Here is a 23,075-nt window from a genome sequence, read left to right on the forward strand (position 1 = left end):
CCTAATCTTTATATATGGGACTTCTGACTTTTTCATATTAACTCATTTACTTTTCAATGAAATAGATATTATTAGCATCCCTATTTTGCAGATGAAGCAACTAAGGTATGAGAAATTAATAACCAAAGTCAGACATCTAGAAATGAAGATCTGGTCTAGGTCCAGAGCTTAGGCATCTTAACTACATAATCTAATATTTGTTATGTCAGGTATCAAATCGTATTTCTGGCTACTGACATTTCAATACTGCTTATTATTCTTTATCTAGAAAGACCCCGTACAGTCCATCTTTGATAAAGTTTTATTTAGAATAGTAAACAAATATTTTATGTGATGAAAAGCTCTGTGTCCAAACTGCCTTATGAAGAATGGCCTCAGAGCTCCTTCTTATCCACACTTGAACCTAACATAAAAGGATGACTATGCCAGACACGCTTTGTGAACTCCTACAGTCATGTAAAACCTTTTTCTTGGCAATTCAGAGATTGTTTGCTTGGACAGAATTATCTGTTGCTTCCTCTTGAAAGGAAACTTTGTTTAACATTGGTAACAATAAAAAATGGCTGGCTCAATTTGCATAGGTAATAGAAGCCACAGAGGAAGAAAGAGATGTATTCTTCAGCTGGTGACCCTCTGGCCCTCTTGAACTCAGTTCAGAGGCACATTTCATCTGAATGTGCTTGATCCTTTTAACTCTGCAAAAGGAACAAATGATAACAATTATCAAAGTTCAAGGCGATTTCCTTCCTTACTGTCAAGTGTATACTTTTTTTTTTTTTGGTACTGGGGACTGAACCTAGGGGTGCTTAACCACTTAGCTACATCCCCAGCCCTCTTTATTTTTTACTTTGAGGGAGGGTCTCATTAAGTTGCGTAGGCTGGCCTCAAATTTGCAATCTTCTGCCTCAGCTTCCCCAGCCACTAGGATTACAGGTGTGCACCATTACACCTAGCTGAATGTATCTTTCCATTAGACAACAGAAATGTTTGATTAGACTTATGACCCACACAGCAAATAGATGGTATTTATACCAGAAAAAGATGGGTTTAATGAATTCTGGAAATACATATGAATATCCATTTACTAAAGATGTCACAATTAATTTCCCTTGAGACTCAGACAAGAAGGTTATAATATTTTACTCTTTAAAATGGATGATACAAAAAGTTAAAAAAATTTAACTAATTTGGGATACTTAATTATATTAACATTATATTCTCTCTCTTTATAGGCTATCCTAGTGATTTTAAGGCAATTCTATCCAGCATGTGATATGTATCTGATTCACTTGGACAAAACCCATGGCAACATTTTAACACATCTAAGACAACCAATATAACTTCCATTCAATGCACATATATATTTTCTTAAGAGACAGGTTCTTACTAAGTTGCTGAGGCTGGCTTTGTACTTGCAATACTCCTACCTCAGCCTCCCAAGCTGCTGGCATAATTGGCATGCACTACCATATATGCACCATACAACCCATTCTATGGCTACACATTTTAAGTTCTTTTCTATTTACAATACTTTGCACACTGTTTTTTTTTCTGAATGCATCCAGTAATACCTCTGGCCACTAGATCCTAACTCTCTAGGATCAGCAGTATGTCCCAAATAACCCAGCTCTTCCTAATTTTTTATTCCACAAGAGAACTGCATTATATTCCCTTATCAGGGTCCAAAAATCAAAACAAATTTCTCTCTTATGTTATAAAAATGTGACTTCTAAAGAAGACACCTTGAAGTTATTAAGTGCCTCTCATTCGTCAATATATAAATGGATTGGTTGAGCTGTTAAAGATTAAGCTCTTAATGCTTTTAAGCTGTCAAGTGGGCAAAAGCTGGGTAATTAAACCACAATGGAGAGCAAAAGCCTTAAATGAGCGGGAACAGGGGGTAGGGGCAGAGGACTGGGGGGAAGGCATTTCAGGGCAGCCTAATTAGTAAACAATATCAAGGTCTCAATCTGTTCAGTGCTCCGGCAATCTTCCAGGTGAACAAGTAATGGATCCCAGGACTAAGGTGTACTGTTAAAGCAGGCATTTCATTTCTGTGATCCTTTCTTTGGATATAACTTACAGCAGGCTCATTTAGCATATATTCTCTATTTCCAAAGCCTAAGGAAGTACAGGGACAGGCAGCTACCGGTAAAGAGCAAGGCTGTGGTGCAGAACTGTAAAGCCGTAGGATGCAGCAGACACACAGGGCACACTAGAGGGTACAGACTGATGCCCTCACCTTATAAGCAGGGACTTGAAAGAAGAGCTACTCTCAGTGGAGGGGAAAAGGAACAAGAGAACTCAGAGGGACAACGAGTCTAATGTGGTGCTCAAGCACTAGTCTAGCAGACACAGGAAGGAGAGGTAACGTGTATATATTCAGGCACCCCATGCGCTCCCTCCTGCACCCACCCTGTTCTCACTTGGTTAATTTGTGAGGATTGATCCTGCCTTCTATGCTATTGAGTTTTCTGGTTTCTTATAACATCTTACTGATCACCCCGGCCCACAACAGTTAATCACTGTAACACTTTTGGTTCTTTTCCAGTCTTCCAGTTTCAGCTGTTTTAGCATCAAAATGTGTAGCTAAATCATAAAGCACAGAATTTTGAAATGTTGAAAAACAAAACAAAACGTATGCCCAGTGGCTCCACAGAAAGCTGATGAGGACAGTGGGAATACTGTGCTATCCATCTTTCCTATCCTCCCCTGGCTGTTCTGTTGGGTCAGTCCCATTATTGCCATCCTTCTGACTGTGCTCAGGGAAAAAGAACTTCTCTTTTCCTAACTAGAGTAAGCACGGAGATGGTATCCTCCTACGGTATCTCCTAACTAACACACTTTTTGAACAAAAACAAGTAAGCCATTTCACTTAAAAATTTATAACGTAAACATTATTAACTCAAAGTAAATTATGTAGAATAGCAAGGTTGGTCTTTACCATTCCTGCCATCTTGTTTCCTCCATTCATAAAAACTGTATCCACATATCTCACAGAATCATGGCCACCCAGGCCAGAAACAAACATGTTAAGACCAGAATCATTCGCATCATGGTAAAAATGGAAGACTGGCTTTCCAATAAATTTAAAGCAGCTAACATTTTCTGAGTTGCTCTTTCCAAACAGCCCTTTTGCTTTGACATGATCTTCAGGTCCAAGCTTGAATACAGCTGCTTCCCAGATGCAGGGCCAGTGACATGACACTGGAATCACCTGGGATGAGGGTTACTGTTATTTTTTGAATATTAATTCTCTATAGAGATTGATTCCCAAATCTGAAATGGAGTGGATATACAAGCAGTAGGGAACTATTGTTTTTGATAACACAAGGATTCCAGAAAACAAAGAAGCTTCAGTAGTTTAAAATGAGGATTAATAGGCACCTCATTAGGACACTGGCATGGTATTCTATCTGTGAGGTTAAACTGGGTAAAATCTGGCAAATTACAAATAAACTTCTTTTAAAAGCCATATCACCGTGCATACATTACAGCTTGGCTCAAATGAATCAAAAGTTTCTTCCATAACAATTTCTCCTAATATATCTAAATACATTAGAAAAACATATTTAGTTTCTCGAAACCAAATTAAAGAGTTGATTGAGCAGAGAATATAATAATTCCCATTTAAATAATTTTTCTATTTCTGTGCCCCAGTTTGTCAAGAAAATCAAGAGCAATCAGATCTTCGTATGCAGTCTGTCAACAACCACTTGCGGAACACAGTAATGCTGAAGCCCTTTTGAGCAAGTGCCCTGACTTCCCACGCTGTCTCCTGGGGAAAATACTCCCTACAGATGAAGAGATCTGTTCCCTTGAGGAAGAGGAGAAGGAAACTCAGAAACCACACTCCACGTATGTTTTTAAATCCATTTCTATTCAGTTTGTGTTTTTGAGAGAGTGAGAGCGAGAGCGAGAGCGAGAGCGAGAGAGAGAGAGAGAGAGAGAGAGAGGTGTGTGTTCACCAGGAAGTTATCCTTTTGGAAGGGATCTAAGAAGTTTTAATCTATTCTTAGTTTCACCTATTGCCTTGCTGATCTCACAGACTTGGTTGGTTTAAGTTGGACTTTTTGCTCATTAGAGCTTCAACACTGAACATAAGGAAATCAAACAGCTACCGTCAAAGGAGATAAATGGATGTGGAAGCACCTTATAAAATGTCAAGTGCTGGATAGGCCTTATGACTGTCACTTGATTTTAATTAAGGGGAACCCAGTCTTTCCTCCTGTAGGCCTGGGACGGCCTGGTCTTACCAAACGCCCGAGGTTGTAGTAGCAGTCTGGGTATTTCCTTCTGTATTTAATTGCTGTCCGGTAACTCTGCTCTGCTGCCTCGAACCGTTTCAGGCTGTTTTGCACTATGCCCAAATTCATCCATGCAGCAGCAAAGTCTGGCCTGAAGAGCATTTTTAATAAGAAAAAGAAAGGCTCAGATATCAGAGCAAAGGAGCTTGTTTCTTTGTCCCTGGCATAATTATAAAGGCAATGCTTACTGTATTTGAACAGCCAAAGACAGCAGCTCTTCGGCTTCCTGTAGCTCATTCCTTTCTTTTAAGATATTTCCAAGATTATTCATGGCGTGGACATACTTGGGATTTAACCTGAAAGTAGAGAGAGAAACCAAGCTCGTACTGTGGGTACTTTCCACCACACTCTCAGGAATCAGTGAAGACCTTTCAAGGTTGGGTCGTTGAGGGGATGGGTTTAGGACCCCAGCAAGTGAGATCAAAACCCGCACACCCGTGGTGTTTCTGGAAGACTCGGTCGCGTACCTCACTGCTTCCCGGTAGTATCTGATGGCCGCCGTTTGGTTGCCTTTGTCAGCCAGGTTTTTGCCAATGTTGTAGTGAACCTGCAAATACAGAGGACGATGTGGCCATCAGAGCCGGGACTCTAACCACACCTTCTAACTGAACACAGAGGGAGAGGGACTGAAGAGAACACCCCTCAGAATGTTTGCTAAAACCTTACAGGGGGCAGGTTAACTCCCCACACTAAGACTAGAAGGGAGGTAATACACACACTTATCACTAAAGTGTGACGGGAGGAAAATAGCTATTTCTCAGAGAAAACAAAATCACGAAGTGAGGCTGTTTTTATTCCTAATTCTTAAAGCCCCCTTCTATCCCCCACACCCCATTACCATTGAGATAACTGTCAGTCACATTTGGACACGACAGCAAGAAACTGTGACTCTGTCTGCCCATTCTACCCAGATGCAGCCCCTTTCTGTACGATGTCTTTCTTTGGTGGCACTCCGAGCATTTGGTTTTGTATCTGTTACAGGAGAAACATTTTATGTGCCCTGTACATTCCTATGTTGAGATCCTAACTTCTGACAGGACAGTGTGCAGACGTAGGAACTTGCACAGTGATTAGGTCATGAGGGGAACCCTCGTCCCCTTCTTCTAATAGGTGAGGACACAGTGAGAAGACAGCTGTCTCTGAAGCCACTGTTCAGGCCCTCACTGGACACTGCATCTGTTGGTGGCTTTATCCTGGACTGCTCGGCCTCCCGAACTGTCAGAGGTAAATGTCTGGGATCTGAGCCACTCAGGCTCAGAATCCCACCGTATTCTGCCACAGCAGTCTGAACTAAGACAAGACCTAATGGAACCCACCCTCCTGCATCCTCAGGCAATGGTAGATGGTGACTGGGAAAGGCCCTGTGCCAGCCGTTGGGGACACCACAGGGAGCAAAGGCTGAGAAAGTCCCTGCCTTACAGTGTACCTGACTAACTATCAAACTACCACGCGAGTAAACTTGTCTCTGCAAAGGGCTCCAGGGCTGGGAGGGAGACAACATGAGCAGGTTCCAGGGCTGGGAGGGAGCCAGAGCTTGAGCAGGGGCTCAGTCTCGTGGGCATGCAGAGGGCAGGGGCACAGGCTGGCCAGCCCCGGCAGAGTAGCCCTGTACAGGGTAGCTCAGGCAAGGGCAGGTTTGGTTGGGTCATTGCCCTGAGAGCAAGAGGGCCAGCGCAGAGTGTGCAAACCTGTGAGCACCCTCAGGCTTTTGTATCAAAGCATCAGCAACTGGGGCACACCATGCAGCACTTTCTCTCTCACCAATCTCGAGGCTGAGATTAAGGTGCTGGCGGGGCTGGCTCCTTTCACGGGCTCTGAGGCACGAGCAGCTACCCGCCTCTCTTCTGGTGTTTGCTGGTGATCTTGGCTTGCAGCTGCCTCTCTGCCCCTGTCCTCACTGGGCCTTCTTTAGTCATAAGGACACCAAGCACATTGGATTCAGGGACTATCTTACCCCAGTGTGGCCTCTCTTAGTCCATTTTCTGTTGGTATAACAGAATACCACAGACTGGGTAATTCACAATGAACATAAGTTTAGTTGGCTCACAGTTCTGGAGCCTGGGGAGTCTCGGGCCCAGGGCTATACCTGGTGAGGGCCTTCTTGCTGCATCTTGACATGGTGGGGGGTATCACGTAGCAAGGAAGAGCAGGCACCAGAGCTCAGGTCTCTCTCCTTACAAAACCACTAATGCCATCCCACTGTCTGACTTCATCTATCCCTAACTACTTCACGAAGGCCCATCTCCAAACACCTTCAACACATGAAGGTGGAGATAGAGGTTCTAATACGTGAACTAGTGGGGACATTCAAACCAGAGAAACCTCATCTTGGCTTACATCTTAATTACATCGGCCACATCCCCCTTCCCAAATAAGGTCACGGTTGCAGAGGTCAGGATTGGACCCGCCAGGGACAGTACCCTAAGACTTGTGGTCCTATGAAATAGGACACACTGCAGGAGATACCCAGGGGGGAAAACAGCAGACAGCAAGGGTCCAGGCAGAGGCCGGGGCCATGGTCCTGGGGATAGAGGACAGCAGACTGAACTAAATGGTATAGAGTGGTGAGGAATTTGAGGAACACTGAAGAAGCAAAAGGCACAGAATTGGTGATGGATTGGTAGGAATGTAAAAAGTATGCCAAAATGAACACCAGGTTTTCAGTGCAGTGCAGGTGATGGTGCTCAATGAGGAAGGTCCGGTGAGCCGTCTTATTTGGGGTGCAGGCTGGGCTGACTGTGAAGTCTGAGTGAAGAGGCCCAGTGGCCACCCAAGCTCAGGAGAGAGGCAAGCCAGAGATGCCAACATGGCGGCCAGGGAGGAGGCACAGGTGGTAAGAGAAGACCCAGCTGGGTGTGACCACCCAGAGAGCCAGGCAGTGAAGGAGAAACTCCAAGAAGACCTCCCCACTCCACACCTCTCACCACACTAAAGGGGAAGAAACCAATAAGGTTGAGGGGATGAAAGTGTTTTAGAACTAGACAGAACTCGAGGCTACAGTGCCCTAGAGACCCTAAATGCCCCTGAATTTTTCACTTTAAATGGTTAAAATTTATAATTATTTAATAACGACCATTTTATTCTAAGATGGTTTAATTTCTTAATTGAGATAGAACACACATAACATACGATCTCAGCCATTTTTAAGTGTGTAGTTCAGGGGCACTAAGTACGTTCTGACTCTTGTGTACCCGCTGCCACCATCCACTTCCAGATCTCTTTCCATCCTGCAACTCTATACCTCTGCCTCCAATAAACCACAGCTCCCCTTCTCTCCTCCCCGGGTCCCTTGGTCTCTATGATCAGAGGTATATATTGGTGATGGAAAGCTCCTTTTGGGACCACATAACCTAAAGTCTAGTAGCAATTTCAGGAAAGACAGACTACAGATATCCATTCAGTTATGAGTCTTCAGGGTGACTGGTAATGACGCTTGTATCACAAGCATCTGGCACATGCTAAGAACCACACAGATGCAGGTGTGACATTTGGTGCATGCCTGAGTGGTTTCTTCTCTGAGCAGCAGCTCTCCAAGCTGACACACTGCTTTGGCATTGCTGAACATCCCATGTGACTGTGATGCTGGATTTGCACCGGGTTCCTAAGCCTGTGTTTCTTTTTGTCTATGTGACACCTGATTATCAGGTGACCATGGGCTGACTGCTCCAGGCAACTCCTCCATCCCTTCATTCACACCATCTGCTTTTCTTCTTGGAGTATAATGGGCCTCAAAATAGGCACTAGTGACTGTGGAAATAGGGTCTTTAAAAAGATAATTAAAGTAAGATGAGGGTACGTGGGTTGCCTCAATCCAATCTGACTGGTGTCCTTACAAGAAGAGGTAACTTGGACACACAGACACCAGGTGTGCACAAAGGAAAGACCATGGGGGAGACACAGGGAGAAGGCAGCCATCTCCCCGCCACGGAGAGAGGCCTTAGGAGAAACCCACCCTGCGCAACCTTGATCTTGGACTTCCAGTCTCCAGAACTGTGAGAAAATAAAGTTCTATGATTAAGCCGCCCAGGCTGTCATGGCCGTTGGAGCAAAGCTATGAACCTTGAAATACAGCAACAGTTTAAGCCTACTCCAGCTGCACCACATCGGAACACAGCTTTGAACCACCTTTGAAGACAGAATCACACCCTGCGTGGCCAGTCTTACCCTACAGCTATGACACTTTTTCAAGTGTATCTGTGGAAGGGGAAAAAGAGTGCAACACTCTATAGGCACATATGCAACAGACTTTACAGTAGCTACACTTGTGTTTACCTAATCTGATAAAAGGATCACAAGCAGAGAAATCGCAGGTAATATAAATGTGCACTCCTGTGCACCACATAGAATAATTTAGCTTCCTGGACCAAAGTATTGTCCATTCACAGGTATTTTCATCCTTAAATAATAGTCTGGAAGTGGTTCAGTTAATGCTATTGCCAGAGCATGCACTGGGAGACGTGTGACATAAATAGATTGATTTTGCATCTCCCCAGACCCCAGCCTGGAAGTGTGCCTTCACCTCCCGTCCCATGCACAAAAGAACCCAAGGCCAGAAAATGCAACTTGTAAGGGATGTCCTCAGGGCCCCCAGAATACAAATTCAGCTTCTACTCCGATTTCAACATGACTCCCGCCTCCTCCACCCCCATGCTCCTGCTGCTTTCCTTTGTTCCAGGAAAATTCTATTTTCTCCATAAAAAGCTCAGACAAAGAGTTCAACTGCCCTCTGCAGTATGGACAGTGTTCTGTTAGATGCTCAGAATGCCAGACCGGAAGACCAAGGGAGAGGAAGGGGCCCTCTGGAAAACCAGACTGCAGTTATTTAAGTGGAATGACTTGAAGCGGATTCAGCCCTAGAAGGAGGTCCCTAAATTAAGACCTGGTGAACGGCTTTACCCTATGGATTATATGGAGGAGATTCTGCGACTAGAAAATAGCTGCCTAGATTACAAAACAAAACAAAGCACAAGACAATCAGGGTCTTGAAACTGTTTAGAGAATGGGGGTGATTTTTGTTTCCATGGTATATGAAAGACTTTAAAACAAAACAACAAAAAAAACCCAAACCTGTTCATTCAACTTTGTGCTTCAGAGTCTGAGGCAGTGACCAGCACAGAAGCCAGATAAAAACCACCATCACAACTGAATGATGTAAATGCAAAGTAAAAGCATCATGAATGAAAGGTGCTTTTAATACCAGTACTAAATCAGTTGATTTAAAAAATTCTGCCAACACTGGATATTAAATTTAAAATGTTTTAAACTAAAAACACTTCCTTCAGGAGATCCATCATGTGGGGCTATGATCCTGCGAACTGTTAAAAGAATATGGAATTGTATTGCAGAGTTGATACCAAGTGCAACATATGTTTAAGCCTTAAAAACCAAGTGACTGCAAATAAATTAGACATTTGCAATCTCATCCACAGCAGGCTCAGTGAATTCAATTTCCATTTAGCCCAATGCAATAACTAATATTAAGTGCCTACCATATACAAGGCACGGTGGGTATTTAAATGCAGGCCGGGCACCAGCACCTGTGTTGACATTGCTATCTTTTAAAAAAGATGAGTTTTTTTGGTAAATCTGGGTGTAAACTAGATCCAGGGTCAGCTGCAGACTTAATATTCAGTGAACACCAGGCAAAGAGCAGTGTGGAGGACTCATTCTGTACCATGGCCTGAAGGGAAGCCGTGAGATCTCTTCCCTGGAACTTACTTAGCTTTTGCCCAAGAAAGGAAGACAACAGTACCACACTGTGATTTATAGTAGAAATTTTAAAAACAAAACAAAAAACCTCTATCTTGCTCACATTGAAAGATATAATTGAAAAGTTCTTAGAAAACAGTTACTCCCAGTGGGTCTGTTTTGAAGATGAGACCTTTTGTGCATACCTTAAATTATAAAGAGAAACATAAGCGCACACACTTGCACACCCCTCTAACTGTGTACCTGCCCTGTTTTGGCCTGTTACATGTGAAACCATGCCATGGGAAGACTCTCAGGCCCAGCCATCCCATGTCCCACCTCCTCAATTACTAGTTACCTGATATCTAGCCACCCAAATAAATAACCCAAATGTCAGTTTACCCTTTCTATGCCTCAGTTTCTCCCACTTGGAAAAATAAAGAACCTTAGCAGGAGGATAATGGAGATTAATTATATAGCCTCTATAAAGGGACCTGAGCTCCTTTGGTACAGAACTACACAAATAAAAAGGGGTAATTACTGCTATTCACATAGAAAAGTAAAAATAAAGCAAACCTATTCACATTTATTAAACTAAATCACAGGCAATTTATTTTTAGTAGCATGAAATAAGTTGATCTGCTGCGCCCCTCCCCTGACTCAGGCAATGGCAAGGCCCTACTGAGGTGGATGGCGCAAGGCGTCCATCCTCTGGAGGAGCGCAGTATGTTTCTGGGAATGGGCTAATTTGTTTTTGTATTCCTTTAATAAGTATAGTTGTGACTTCTCATATGACCATTGAGTATGAAGGAAAAAACATGACTTTCCCAATTAATACAACTACTTCTAAAGAATGGATCTGTTTGCTCTAAATGCAATGATTCAGCTGTGGAGTGTAAATTGTTAATGTCTAATGAAAAACTCCCTGTATTCCTGTCAAGGAAGTTTTTGAGAAATTAAATTAAAATCTAGAGAAGAAAAATTAATGTTAAGAAGACAGATTAGTGCTTAGTACTGGGCAACTTGTTCTTGTTCCTGTGCACAATGGTTTGTGCTCTTACTCTTGTTTGATTAAAATTAATAACAAGTCAACCACTTGCCATAACCATGGCACCGGTTCCAGTCAGTAAGTCAAGAAAGAATAGTCAAGGTATAGGCCAATAGTTTGGGACATTTGTAATTATTATTAAAAGTTAACTAAGCAGAAACAGCTCAAAGCAAAACACGAACTGAAAGTACAAATGTTTGCTTATGCATAAGCCAAGATACATTCTTCTATTCTGATTGTAGCTAGGTAATATTTTGTTTCTTTGAATAATGATTCCTGTTTTGTAACCACAAAGTACTGTGAGCCTGCCAAAATGAAAAGTATATATGATCAAGTTCACAAGTAAAGATTGGGATCAACACCTGCACTTTGGTGTCTGTGTTGTTTCTCCACCCCTCTTTCGCCGACTCCTCACCATCCGTTCGTCTCCTGAGACCCCCTGTTGGAGCTGGACTCCGACACTGATCAGTCAGCAAATAAAATTAAAGATAAAAACTCCAAGTAATTCACTCTTTTATCTAAGTCTCCAACTGTAAAACACGAACAAGATGTTTTAAATCCAAGAACAGGGCAGATGAGGAGTCAGCACCTTTTATCTGCTATCTTTCACTGCAGGTCACAATAAGAAGTCAACTCTGCATTTTATGCACATAAATTTGCCTGAAATCATTGCTTTCCCATACATATAGAATGTGAAAAAGAGAGAGAATTCTGTCCCTCATCCAGTAGGACAGCATGGGAGCGTCCCAGGCACCTCCAGGTTGGAGGACCTAAGAGAAAAGGTATCATTACTTAATGATAATCTATACTAACAGAAAGTCTTCTAACCTAATGCCCTAGAACCTTCCTGCCATTTAATGGGAAGCCCAAATTCAAAAGAATCCGTGCAAGCTGACACTTCTTGGCACTTTCTCTGTGCTGGCCACCGACTGAGGTACCTTCATTCGCTTGGGCCTCAGAACAAGGCCAGCATGCGGGGTCATCCCCTTCTTAGAGAGAAGGGCACTGAAAGTTCAAAAACAGCCTAGTTTTGCCCAAAGAGGCACAGCCTGCTGTGTGTAAAGCTCAGATTCATAAAAAACTTAAGTGAAACGTATTCTTGCCTGCTTCAACACAAACACTGCCAATATTGTAGTCTATACGTTTTTGTTTACTTAACCTGACAAAAGCAATCTGATGCTGAGAACCTGAAGGTGACATAAATATGTATTTTGTGAAATACACAGCATAATTTAACCGCCCTACACCAAATGACTGCCCAATTGTAGGTTTTACCACCTCTGAATTGCAGCTTGGAGGAGCCAGCTCTTGCTAAAGCCAGAGTCTGGGTTCTGAAGTGGGCCTTGCCCAGCTCCCACCCGGAGATGTGATGTCCCCTTCCTGGCCCTTCAGAGGGTGATCACAACAACTGGAAGATGCATGGGACTCCTTTTAAGTAATCTGCTTCATTGGTATATTGTCTGGTTTTAATGACGTCTTTTGAAGTATTTTAGCTAAGTGGATTTTTTATGAATCTTATCAAAATCATTAAGAAATACAGTAAAGAAAAAAACCCATGTATTTGGTTGTCATGGTGTTATGCAAAATACTGTCCAACATTAAGTGTCCTTCTGACTTAGCTGGAGGATTCAAAATATTTCCTAGTAAAATCTTTTTAAAAGAAAGGTGGCAGCCAAGGTACCTTAGCATTGAGGGGGCACACGGACAGGGCACTTCTAAAAAGCTGGTCTTCACTCCGCCACTCCCCACTGCGAATCACGCATCTCAGGATGTTGATGAACAAAATCCCCAGCACGAAGGCAGCGATGAGCTTCTTAAGAACAGAGAGAAACAACGTCACTAGTGAGCAGCTGCAGCTATTTCGGTCACACATAGCGCCACTGTGGGCTGGTACCTTTTTTTTGGTATGTCTGCTCAGGGCTCCAAATCCAAAGGTCAGCAGCATGCAGTAGCCAGCGCTGGGGAGGTAGAGGACCCGCTCGGCCACCACGAAGCCCACTCGGAAGAACAGGTTGCTTGCAGGAAGAAAGGGAATCACAAGAAATCCCAGGCCCAGTGTAAGGATTCTGGAAGATTAAAAGTATTTAAATAGATGGTTCTTTGGTTCTTTTGGATTTGTCAGGAAAAAACATCCTATCAACATTAATGATAAAGACCTTTCTTCTTTTTTTTTTTTTTTTCATGTCATCAACTTAAAATGGTACTATCGCCAGCAGAAAAATGTCACCAGGAGAGGATTTAACTGGCAGGACAGGATTACCGAGGCACTTAACATAGGCCCGAGAGCAAAATTTAGAAGTCACAAGTCATATTAATAAAGTTAGAATGATCACGTTTATGAGCTCTGATTAATTCACCTGTTCCTAACTATGCCTCCAGCCATTTAGGTATTAAATAGTTCAATGTAGTTTCATGGAAAACAAACTCCCTGCTATACTTAACAGTAAAAATAATAGTGAAGTAGGATGAATGTCATAAATCTGAAACAAACTAATATCATGTGTGGTTGGTACACACCATCAAGCAGAGAGCTGAGCACTGGAACACTGCTAAGACGGATGGATCCTTCCTAACATCCGATACAGGAGGAGGAATGAAGAAGCGAGGTCAAATTTGGTGGCTCCTTCTTGGAGCCAGTGCCTATGGTATGTTTTTAAAAAATAGTGTTTCATAGGTACATGTGAAATGACTGAGACCAAATTTCATTGCTCTTTAGAATCATCAACCGCTTTAAAACACAGATGAATGTGAAACTTGATTTATCTTGAGAAATTTCTAATTCTATAAACACCATGCTTAATAGAAATCATCTTAAACAGTTTTCATTTCCATGAAACACATTTGTTTTTCTCAATAACCTTTAAAAAAAAATTTTTTTTTCTATCAAGAAAAAATGGTCTCTTTGGGGCAGCAGCTTATTTTGTACCTGACAACAACAGAAGGAATCACCACAGCATTCACTTGGGTTTTTTTTTTTTGAAGGAGAACTGTGAAATAATGGGCACAACACACATCAATTACACTCTCTGTTCTGACCATAAATTACTCTTTACCACCTACAGCGAAAAGGATCTCCAAGTGCTATTTCACGGGGGAAGGGGCGGGGGAGACAGAGCAGTCATCTGTACCCCCCCTTGACTTCCCTCCCACTAGTTGAAGCCAGCCCTGTGCTCTGGGCGGATGGGACTCATCCTTGCCATTAATATGCATTTGAAACAAATGTCCTTAGACATCATGTCCACAAAATTGTTAAGATGATCAGTGCTGGATTTAGCAAAATGCTTCAGCCGCGACCCAGGGTGGAAGTTAAAATTCAGGGCTGCTCTTACCTTCTCTTGCCGCTGTCTTCGGAGCACAGGGCTTGGCATATTAGGCCAATTAGGCAGAGCCAAAGTGCTGCTAGAGCAATTACCCTCCAGTCACCAACGGACTTAATGAGGGGGATGCAGCCCATTGACCAATCAAAACAGAGCCACCAGGGACACAGCAGCAGCCAAGCATTCAATGAATAGTAGTAATTATAGTTTATGGCCTGTCAGTCAAGAAGAAAACAAACACTTATTTGACACTGAACTTGAAAGAACATGTATACATATATATATATATATATATACATATCTCCTAACTTCACTTTTGAGCCACTCACAGGCATCTGTTCAAGGACAGCAGATGCATAAAAATAAAATGTTGCCAGTGTGTATTTTGTACATGGTGCTGAAGTCTGTAATTTTTAAACACAATCCGGATTTTAAAACATAAACAGACTGCCAAGCCACCAGACCAAGCAATACATTTGCTATATTTCCGTTCAAGTCATGAGTCATTTATTTCGTCACGCCTAGAGTCGTGGGTGACCCAGGAAACTTGAGCCCTAGGAGTCACCAATGTGCCCACCAACCTAAGAACAAGGTTCTGGGGTTGTCCTCTTGTTTTCTGTCTCTATGAAGCACACAGCTAAGAATCTGCGGCTTGATAATCTTGCCTTTAGGCTAAAAATGAGTCTTGACAACATTAAGACTTTTCAGAGAGCACACAATATTGTTACATTTTGTCTTAACCTAGACAAGTTAATGCCACTTATAATATAAGTGACAGGGTCTGGGGGCGATTTTATAAGACTGGCAAGGAACCTGATGTTAGAATGGACCTTTGTATCCACAGATTCACCATGGATTGAAAATATTTAGGAAAAAATATTCTAGAAAATTTCAACAAGCAAAACTTGAATCTGCTACCCAATGAGTACTTTGCTGAATCCATGTGAATGAAGTGATGTGTAGGCATTGTATGAGGTATTAAACACAATCCAGAGAGGATTTAAAAAATACAGGAGGATATGCACAGGTTATACACAAACATTCTACCCATTTTATATGAGGGAGTAGAGCATCCATGAATTCTGGTTTCCATGGAGGGTCCTGGATCTAATCCCCATGGATACCGAGAGATGCTTGTACAAGGAGCTTCCACACATCTTCTCTGATAAAAAGTTGGTTCCATCTTAGAATATCCTCAGTGACAGCAAGCAAACTTGGAGGTGTCTATCTGTTAGGGATTTTGTGAGTGTGGTGGGATAGAGGTGTCCATCTGTTAGGGATTTTATGAGTGTGGTGGGGTAGAGGTGTCCATCTGTTAGGGATTTTGTGAGTGTGGTGGGGTAGAGGTGAGGATGGATGAAGGAAGTGGAAATCTGATGGGGAAAGAAAATAGTGCAAAAGGGGAGCAGACTGGGTACTCACCCTAACCAACATGCTGTCAGCAAAGGAGGCCGGGTTGTCGACCTCAGTAAATGCCGGCGGGCCAGTACCCATGATTCTCCAGCGCACGTACAGCACCCCAGCCCCTCCAGAAGTTAGGAGGGTCATTCGGAAGAGGAGGCCCCCACTCCTGAGCATGCTGATATTCTGAAAGAATACCACAAAGCACCTGTTGTCACAGATTTTCAAATAGAAGTGTGACCAAGCGAGGTTCTAATGTGCAGCAATTCTGCTTCAATTACTTTGACACTGCATTAAGGGCTGGCTAGTCTAGAATTCAGAATCACAAGAAATACTTAGAAAATGGCATTTTAAAATCAGCTGGCGCTTGACATTTTCCACGTCTGGGCTCGAGGCAAAAGTATGCACTCACCTCTAACGACTTGTCCCTACGTAGTACCTTCTGGATGACTTCCACAACGTTGAATTTGCCTATCACCAAGATGTCGAACACTGCATTCAAGCCCTAGGATGCAAAGCCACACCATCAGTAGTGGGACAGCCTGGCTCTCATTGGGTAGCAACTACACATCACACATTACTGAATCAGGACAAGGAATGCAAAAGTTCAGATCATCCCAGAACTCTTCAGTGCTGAAAAAGAACCATTAATGCTTATATGGCACTTGTTCATGGAATTGCATTATACCACATTTATTATCCAGCAATGACTTCATGGTCTGCACTTAGGAGTATTTATAAGATTCAGGGTAGCTAGAAATTTGGGGCTCCCACAGGCCATTCCTGATTCTCTTTTTTCTTCATAACCATAAAACAGTCCTTTAGTTCATTCAGCAGAGTGGTTAGTTGCCTGGGGTAATTACGATGAAGAGAAAGGTAGTAATCAACAGTGCCAACCCAGCCTGTAAGCCAGCCTCAAGTGCTGGCTCATCTGGGCATGTTGAGTAGGTGCAGGTGCACAACAGAAGCCTTGGCGATCTCTCAGGGAGTCTCAATTGCCCACTAGCATCCCCTTCTTCTGTTACACAGCTAGACTACAACTCCCTATAGTCAGGTAAGCTCAAGTGGCTGAGTTCGGCCTACGGGGCATGGGTAGAAATGATATGTGCGATTTGCGGGGGTTTGGTTTGAAAGCTGGCCACTCTTCAATTGGCTGGGATGGAGATGCCCAGGGCCACTTTGGAAGTGCACCTGGATCATGGCAGGGCCTCCCGTCAGCCTGGGCCTGCTGTGCAGTCAGATACTTCCATCAATTGGGAGAACTGCCCATGACTGTTAGGTGAACAGCAAATACCTTCAATCCTGAGGGCCCCTGGCAGCATGCTGCTCCGGCTCCACCCATGCACAGTTTCCATTCACCCCACGATGGCTTCTTTCCTGCAGGTAAGGGCTACTTTGACAGCTACTAAGCCTATAGTTACAGGCTGAAGGAAAGATGAACCTTGGATTCTATTCTCCACCCTGAGAGAAGACTTTCAGCAAATATCACTGCAGCAGACCATGTCACCTAGCATATCCCTGACCCATCTGGAGAGGAGGGATCTGAATAGAGTCAGAATACATGGTTAAAACTGTCCCCACATGACTGGGGTCTTTTTAATATAGGGCTTTGTAGAAAAGAAGATCATAAATTGCCAGAAGTCAGTGGTAATTTGTGGTTTTCAGAGCAAGGATGACATCCCTATTTAACCTGCTCCCATAACTGTTGGTAGCCACTAATTATCCAATACACGGGCCAGTGCCGGGTTAAACATTTCAGAGAGTCCTGATTTTATTCACTCATGTGATATTTGATCATAGTGGGTCACAGGAGACCCTTTCTGCCTGGCTGTAAACCATTTTCTAGAAGGCAGAAGCTTCCTGTTTCGCTGCCGCCGTCTTCTCCAGCTGCTTGTTTTTCTGCCCGGAAGCTGTGGGATGGTCACCAAGGGGTAATCATGCAGTCACCAGGACTGCATCAAACACACGACTGCCCTCCCTCCTCCATCCCACTTGAAGGCAGCATCAAAACGTCCACATGTTATTTATGTAAATCCAGCCTAACCTTAGTGCTTCTGACATGCAAAGGAGTATGGCAGCCGCCCTGAGGACTGATACACAGGGAATCTGATTCAGCAAGCATCTGGGGTGTTGGGATGCTTGGTCCTCACACCGCCCTTCAGATCAGAGCAAGGCTTTAGAGCCATGGTTCTCAGAACGGCGATTCTGCCTCTTGTGGTGTCTGCCCATGTCCAGAGGCAATGCAGGTTGTCACAACTAAAGCAGTCCTCTTGGCATCTAATGGGTAGAGACAGGCCATAAGACAGCCCCCCACCAGAAAGAATTACCTGCTCTAAAATGTCAACAGTGCCAAGGCTGAGAAACATTTTACATAGAGTCAACTTTAAATAAGAGAGCTAGGCAGGAGATTCAATTATCTTTCTGTAGCAATTTTTTTTCTTTGCTATTTCCTTGCTAGCTCACCTTAATTTTATAAGGAAAACCACTAATCTTTACCTTGACTCACGTGAGCCCCTAAATAGCTTTGACTACTCTCTTCCAAGCTATTCTTATGGTTGCTCAAATTTCACATTTTTACTTCCTATTTCTCCACCTCTGATCACATTCTACATTTCTAAAACTTCCCCTCATAATTTAAAGCCCCAAGAGGCTAAAATGGAAGAAAAGGAAAGTGAATTTGTGTCTTTCTCTTCCTGGGGCTTCAACCACAGCTTCTACTCAGATGAACCCTGACAGGGGTAACTCTACGCTTGGGAAACCCTCTTCTCCCCGCTGGGGAGCTCCTAGGGGGAGCCGAGCCTAATGTAAGACACTCAGCACTTGCTGAACCACTGGCGCCTACGCGAGGTGCCTAGAATGACCTCTGTGCTCTTGCCATGCAATGAAGGCTCGCTGAGAATCTGCGCTGTGCATGCAGGTTGATCCCTGGGAATCCCAGAGCAGACCTAATCTCTGCCCTCATGGGACTAAAGTCTAGTGGAAGAGGCAGACAATAAAGGAACACGTGGACGACAGCACTATAGAGAACCTGCCACCGTCACCAAGGTGGTAAACAAGTCGCTGGTGACATTGCAGTGAGCCAGAAGAGACCTGGGACAGAGTTGATGGGATGCGTCACTGACACTGTCAGTGTGACTTGAGGACAGAAGGAGCAGGCGCAGGGAGGGCCAGGCAGAAGGAGCATCCCTACAGAGGCCTGGGGCAGAAACAGCTTGTCGGGTTTGGTGCTGAGGAGAGGCTGGCAGCTGGCGGCTTGCAGGCAAGTGGAGCCCAAGTTTCCTGTGACACACAGGGGGAAGCTGTGGGCGGGGCTTCGAGAGGAAAGGCAACTGGAGTGCCACTGACATTGTGAAGCGATCGATCGCTTGGCTGCCGGCGCGGAGGAAGGTGGGCCTCAGTGAGGGGAGAACAGAACAAGGGTAGATGAACAAAGTGCTCCTGGGGGGGGGCAGCATGCACGGTCACACCCCAGAACTGCAGCAAATGGGTCTGCTTGAGTTCATGGCTGAAGTCACAGCTAGCTGGCCCCAGGGTCTTATCACAACATAAAGGAGACACTATGAAAGATGCCTTGACGTGAGTTTTCCCAGACAACACAACACAGACGTCATACAGTCAGGTACGCGTCCTGGTTTTTAGTTACAGGTCATGGCACACTTGGGACAGGGATTTTAAAGTTGCTCTTATTTGATGATTTTTAAAACTATTTTCACTTAAAAAACACCATTAAGTTCTTTCTGGGGTGATGAGCATGTTGCATATCTGGACAGAACAATGGTCTCATAAGTGCATATCATTGTCCAAATTCAAGTCACACTTCACATCTGTGCCTTTTATGTCACGAAAGCTATATCTCAGTAAAATAATAACAATAAAAAAAGTTTCACATCTGGATTTTACTTATATTTCCAAAACAACATGTACTCTAAAACGTTTAAAATGAACCAAGACGATATGTTTACTCTATTACTGAGATTTCAAGGCTCAACAGTAAAAATACATGAGGAGGCCCATCTGGGTGGAGAAAGCCTCTGGGGATTAAGCCCCACCTGACACATGAGCATCATCACACACGCTCCTTTCCATACTAGACTAACTAGACTACCAATCTTTTCATTTTCCATCAAATTGTGAACATGGAACACTTGGATTCTAGTGTGGGTTGAAGTCTGACTCTCGGGTGGAGACTGGAGAAGAGACGAGGATGTGGGGTTCTGTGAGGGTTTCAGTGGCTGGCAGAACTATAATTTCCTCATTTCCAAATTACACACTGCCCTTTCCAAATCCAGGATTGAACACATTGCTGGTTTGTCAATGGTCAGTCCCCTGCTGTACCTAGGACTCTACTGATGCATGTGAGAGCATCCTAGGAAACTCGAACCATTCTTTGCTTTTTCCTATGGAACCACTCAGAGGATGAATTGTGGTCCCATAAACTTCCCGTGCATCACTTCCCACCAGTTACTAGTGGTGGACAAGGGCACCAGTCCAGTCTTCATCTGAATAGTGACAGCATAAGCCAATGTCAAGAAAGGTCTATGCCCTTAGGCCAGCAATGGGACGCAGAAGTAGAGGAGGTCACAGAGACAGGGCTGGCCTGAGATGTCCTTGTAGGAATGAAGGGATGTGAACAAAGGGCAGGCCCTGCCTGAGTCTGGGCTCTTACCAGCACAGTGATCCCTTGCTCTTTGCACAGCATGGCCACTGCTCCCAAGAAGATGCTCAGCAACACCCAGAGGGTAGATGAGTGTGCTCTCTCCTTGTTACCTGTCAACCAGAGAAATGACACATGCAAAATTAATGCAACGTGCTCCACCTTGTTAGGCCAGAAACAAAAATTCCAAGCATGCACCTAAAATAGTCACAATTCGAAATCGGAGTTTGGTCTTCAGATCGCACGCCTCTGTGGATGTGTGTGCATTCCTACATTCTGGCTGGACAATGTCCTCTGGATGGGACATATATCCCATCTCAAGGCTCTCCTGAGAGGGTGCCCAGTGCCTTTGGAAGGCATCGTAAGAAAGTCCTGGCCACAAAGACACTACAACTCAGAGTCCCTATGAGGCAATTTCCTTCTTCCCTACCTGCCAATCACCTTCTAGACCATTTTGATGAGGTGTGTTGAGAACTCCCACTGAGACTGCAAACAATCCATCTGGTTTCAAGACGGCCCCAGCAGTCATGATGGAGGATCTAGGAAGGCCTGAGCACCTCTTAGAATGTCTACCAATCCCTGGACAGAAGGCTGGGTTCTTTGCATAGAATTTGGCTCAGACTGGGTCTGCTCTGTTCCCTGTGTGGATTGGCTCTGACCATTACCAAAGGGTGCATGGTTACTGGCAAAGGGCTGGCACTGAATGACCACCTGGGACAGGTAAGACTGTGGGCCAGGCTAGGCTGCCAGCCTGCATGGGAGTGTGGCATCAACAGGAAGTCAAATACTGTCAGACACGTGGGCCTGTGAGCAGCTCAAGACCAGGGGAGCTCAAGAAAAACTGCAGGACCTGGGCTGCCTCAGGAGGAGGCGGGGTCTGGCCATCTACTGCTGTGGTCAGTGGTGCATATAGTCTGGGGAAGGGAGGTGGGTGATAGGTAGGACTCATCGCTGTTCTTCCTTTGAAGTCCCTGCTCCTCATCTCAACACATGAACAAATGGGAACCCATTTGGAGGATCCAATCATGAGTTTGCCGGTTGCCTTGGGCCAGTTCCACTTTAGAATTCCACTCCTACTATTTATTATAGGACATTGAGTGAGTTACTTATCCTTACAGTCATAATGCCCTCTCTTCCTCCCTTCCTTGGCCATTTTGGGGATTGAACCCAGGGTCTTCTGCATTTTTGGCAAGTGCTCTAGCACTAAGCCATCCCTCACCTCCTTTCAGGACAGATTCGAGAGGGGAAAAACTATGACAGAATGCTTGGCCATTTGTGTTACATGCTGCACAAAAGCAAAACATCTCTGGAAAATACGTAAGAAACTGGCTACATTAGTTTTTGAGAAGTTCTAAGAAGAAAAATTGGGCCGAGAAGGGAGGAAGTCTGACTTTTCATTGTCTAACCTTCAGTACCTTTTAGATGTGCATATATTAAAAACCGTGTTAAAAACTACCCGTTAGTCACTTGGTACCCTGCCAGGGCCAAGGAAACATTCAGCACATGCTTCCTGCACATGAGTCAGCAAAACTCCCTCAGCTTAGAGGGAGGTGGAATTTCCAATGGGCTTCCACGCAACAGTCAGGGGGCAGCTGGTGAGTCACCCTGTCGTGAAATGTGCCCTGCGTGGTACACAATGTAAAAGGCACGCGCTGGTTCTCATCAAACTGCTTGCTCAGGACACTGACAAGAAGTGCTTTTGTGTGTATGTGTGTGACACGCAGACCCTGAATGGAGGGATTAGTCTTGTGAATCCTAAGAACTAATCTGCAAAGCACCCCCCCCCCGCCCCCGCGAAAGAAGGCTTGCATGTCCCAAGAGCAGGGGTGGCAGCTCTAGGGGCAGGAGGCACCCTTAACCTGGCACACTCCACATATGGGTAGAGACTTATGGCTAGATAACGTAGCCCATACCCAGCTGCACCACAGGGACTCTCACAAAATGTGAACAGAACTGATTCCTGGTGGGACTGACACCTGCTGCTGCCTTCAGGCTAAACACCACCCTTTTGAAAGTGGCTTGCATTTGGCGTCCTAATGTGACCACCCGGCACCTCTCCAGTCTCCCTGGGTCTGTACTGCTTTCTGGGCACACCAGCCAACTCAACAAGCTCTCCCTTGGCTTTGCTTACCCAGTTCCCTTAGGCTAGAACACCCCTGGCAAAAATGCTACACATTTTATAAAGCTGTCAAATGTCACTTAAACTGCAAAACTATGCCCCGGCCCTCCCAGGCAGCTCCCTTTCAAATTCACTTGGTTTATTGCAGCAAATGGTCCTACTGCATGCGTATTGCCCCTGTGGGTAGGTGCTCCTAACTGAGCTCCAGGATTAAGTTAGGATTAGTCACAGCCTCTAAACTGCCCTTATCACAATCTATCATAGCTATCTCATCACCATCTATTCACAGCTTGCTATAAACACTTGACTTTCTGTCACCCCCACAGATGAGGGCTCCTCAGTGTCAACACTACTGACGTGGGGCTGCCTGGGTCTTTGTGGTGGGGCTGTCATGCATTCTGGATGCTTAGCAGCACCCCCAGTTCTACTCATTAGACACCAGTAGCACCCCTCACCCCACGAGTGTCACAGACACTGTCAAAGGACCTTGGTGGGTGGGGATTATTCCCAGGTGAGAACCACAATGTGGAGTCCCAGGACC

General features: G+C 44.5%; 1 protein-coding gene across 1 annotated transcript in view; it reads right to left on the reverse strand.

Moving 5' to 3' along the window:
• Tmtc4 (transmembrane O-mannosyltransferase targeting cadherins 4) overlaps positions 1 to 23,075 on the reverse strand; it is a 56,704-nt gene that overhangs the window by 8,831 nt on the left and 24,798 nt on the right. Inside the window, exons 6-14 of the mRNA XM_076872034.2 lie at positions 20,428 to 20,528; positions 16,174 to 16,266; positions 15,783 to 15,947; positions 14,373 to 14,575; positions 12,938 to 13,109; positions 12,725 to 12,856; positions 4,775 to 4,854; positions 4,496 to 4,603; positions 4,257 to 4,398 (exon numbers count right to left, since the gene is read on the reverse strand). Of these exons, the coding sequence (XP_076728149.1) occupies positions 4,257 to 4,398; positions 4,496 to 4,603; positions 4,775 to 4,854; positions 12,725 to 12,856; positions 12,938 to 13,109; positions 14,373 to 14,575; positions 15,783 to 15,947; positions 16,174 to 16,266; positions 20,428 to 20,528 (1,196 nt within the window). The remainder of the gene's footprint in view (positions 1 to 4,256; positions 4,399 to 4,495; positions 4,604 to 4,774; positions 4,855 to 12,724; positions 12,857 to 12,937; positions 13,110 to 14,372; positions 14,576 to 15,782; positions 15,948 to 16,173; positions 16,267 to 20,427; positions 20,529 to 23,075) is intronic.

This window comes from Callospermophilus lateralis, chromosome 12, assembly GCF_048772815.1.
Source record: "Callospermophilus lateralis isolate mCalLat2 chromosome 12, mCalLat2.hap1, whole genome shotgun sequence".
In the NCBI taxonomy this organism is placed as follows: Eukaryota; Metazoa; Chordata; class Mammalia; order Rodentia; family Sciuridae; genus Callospermophilus; species Callospermophilus lateralis.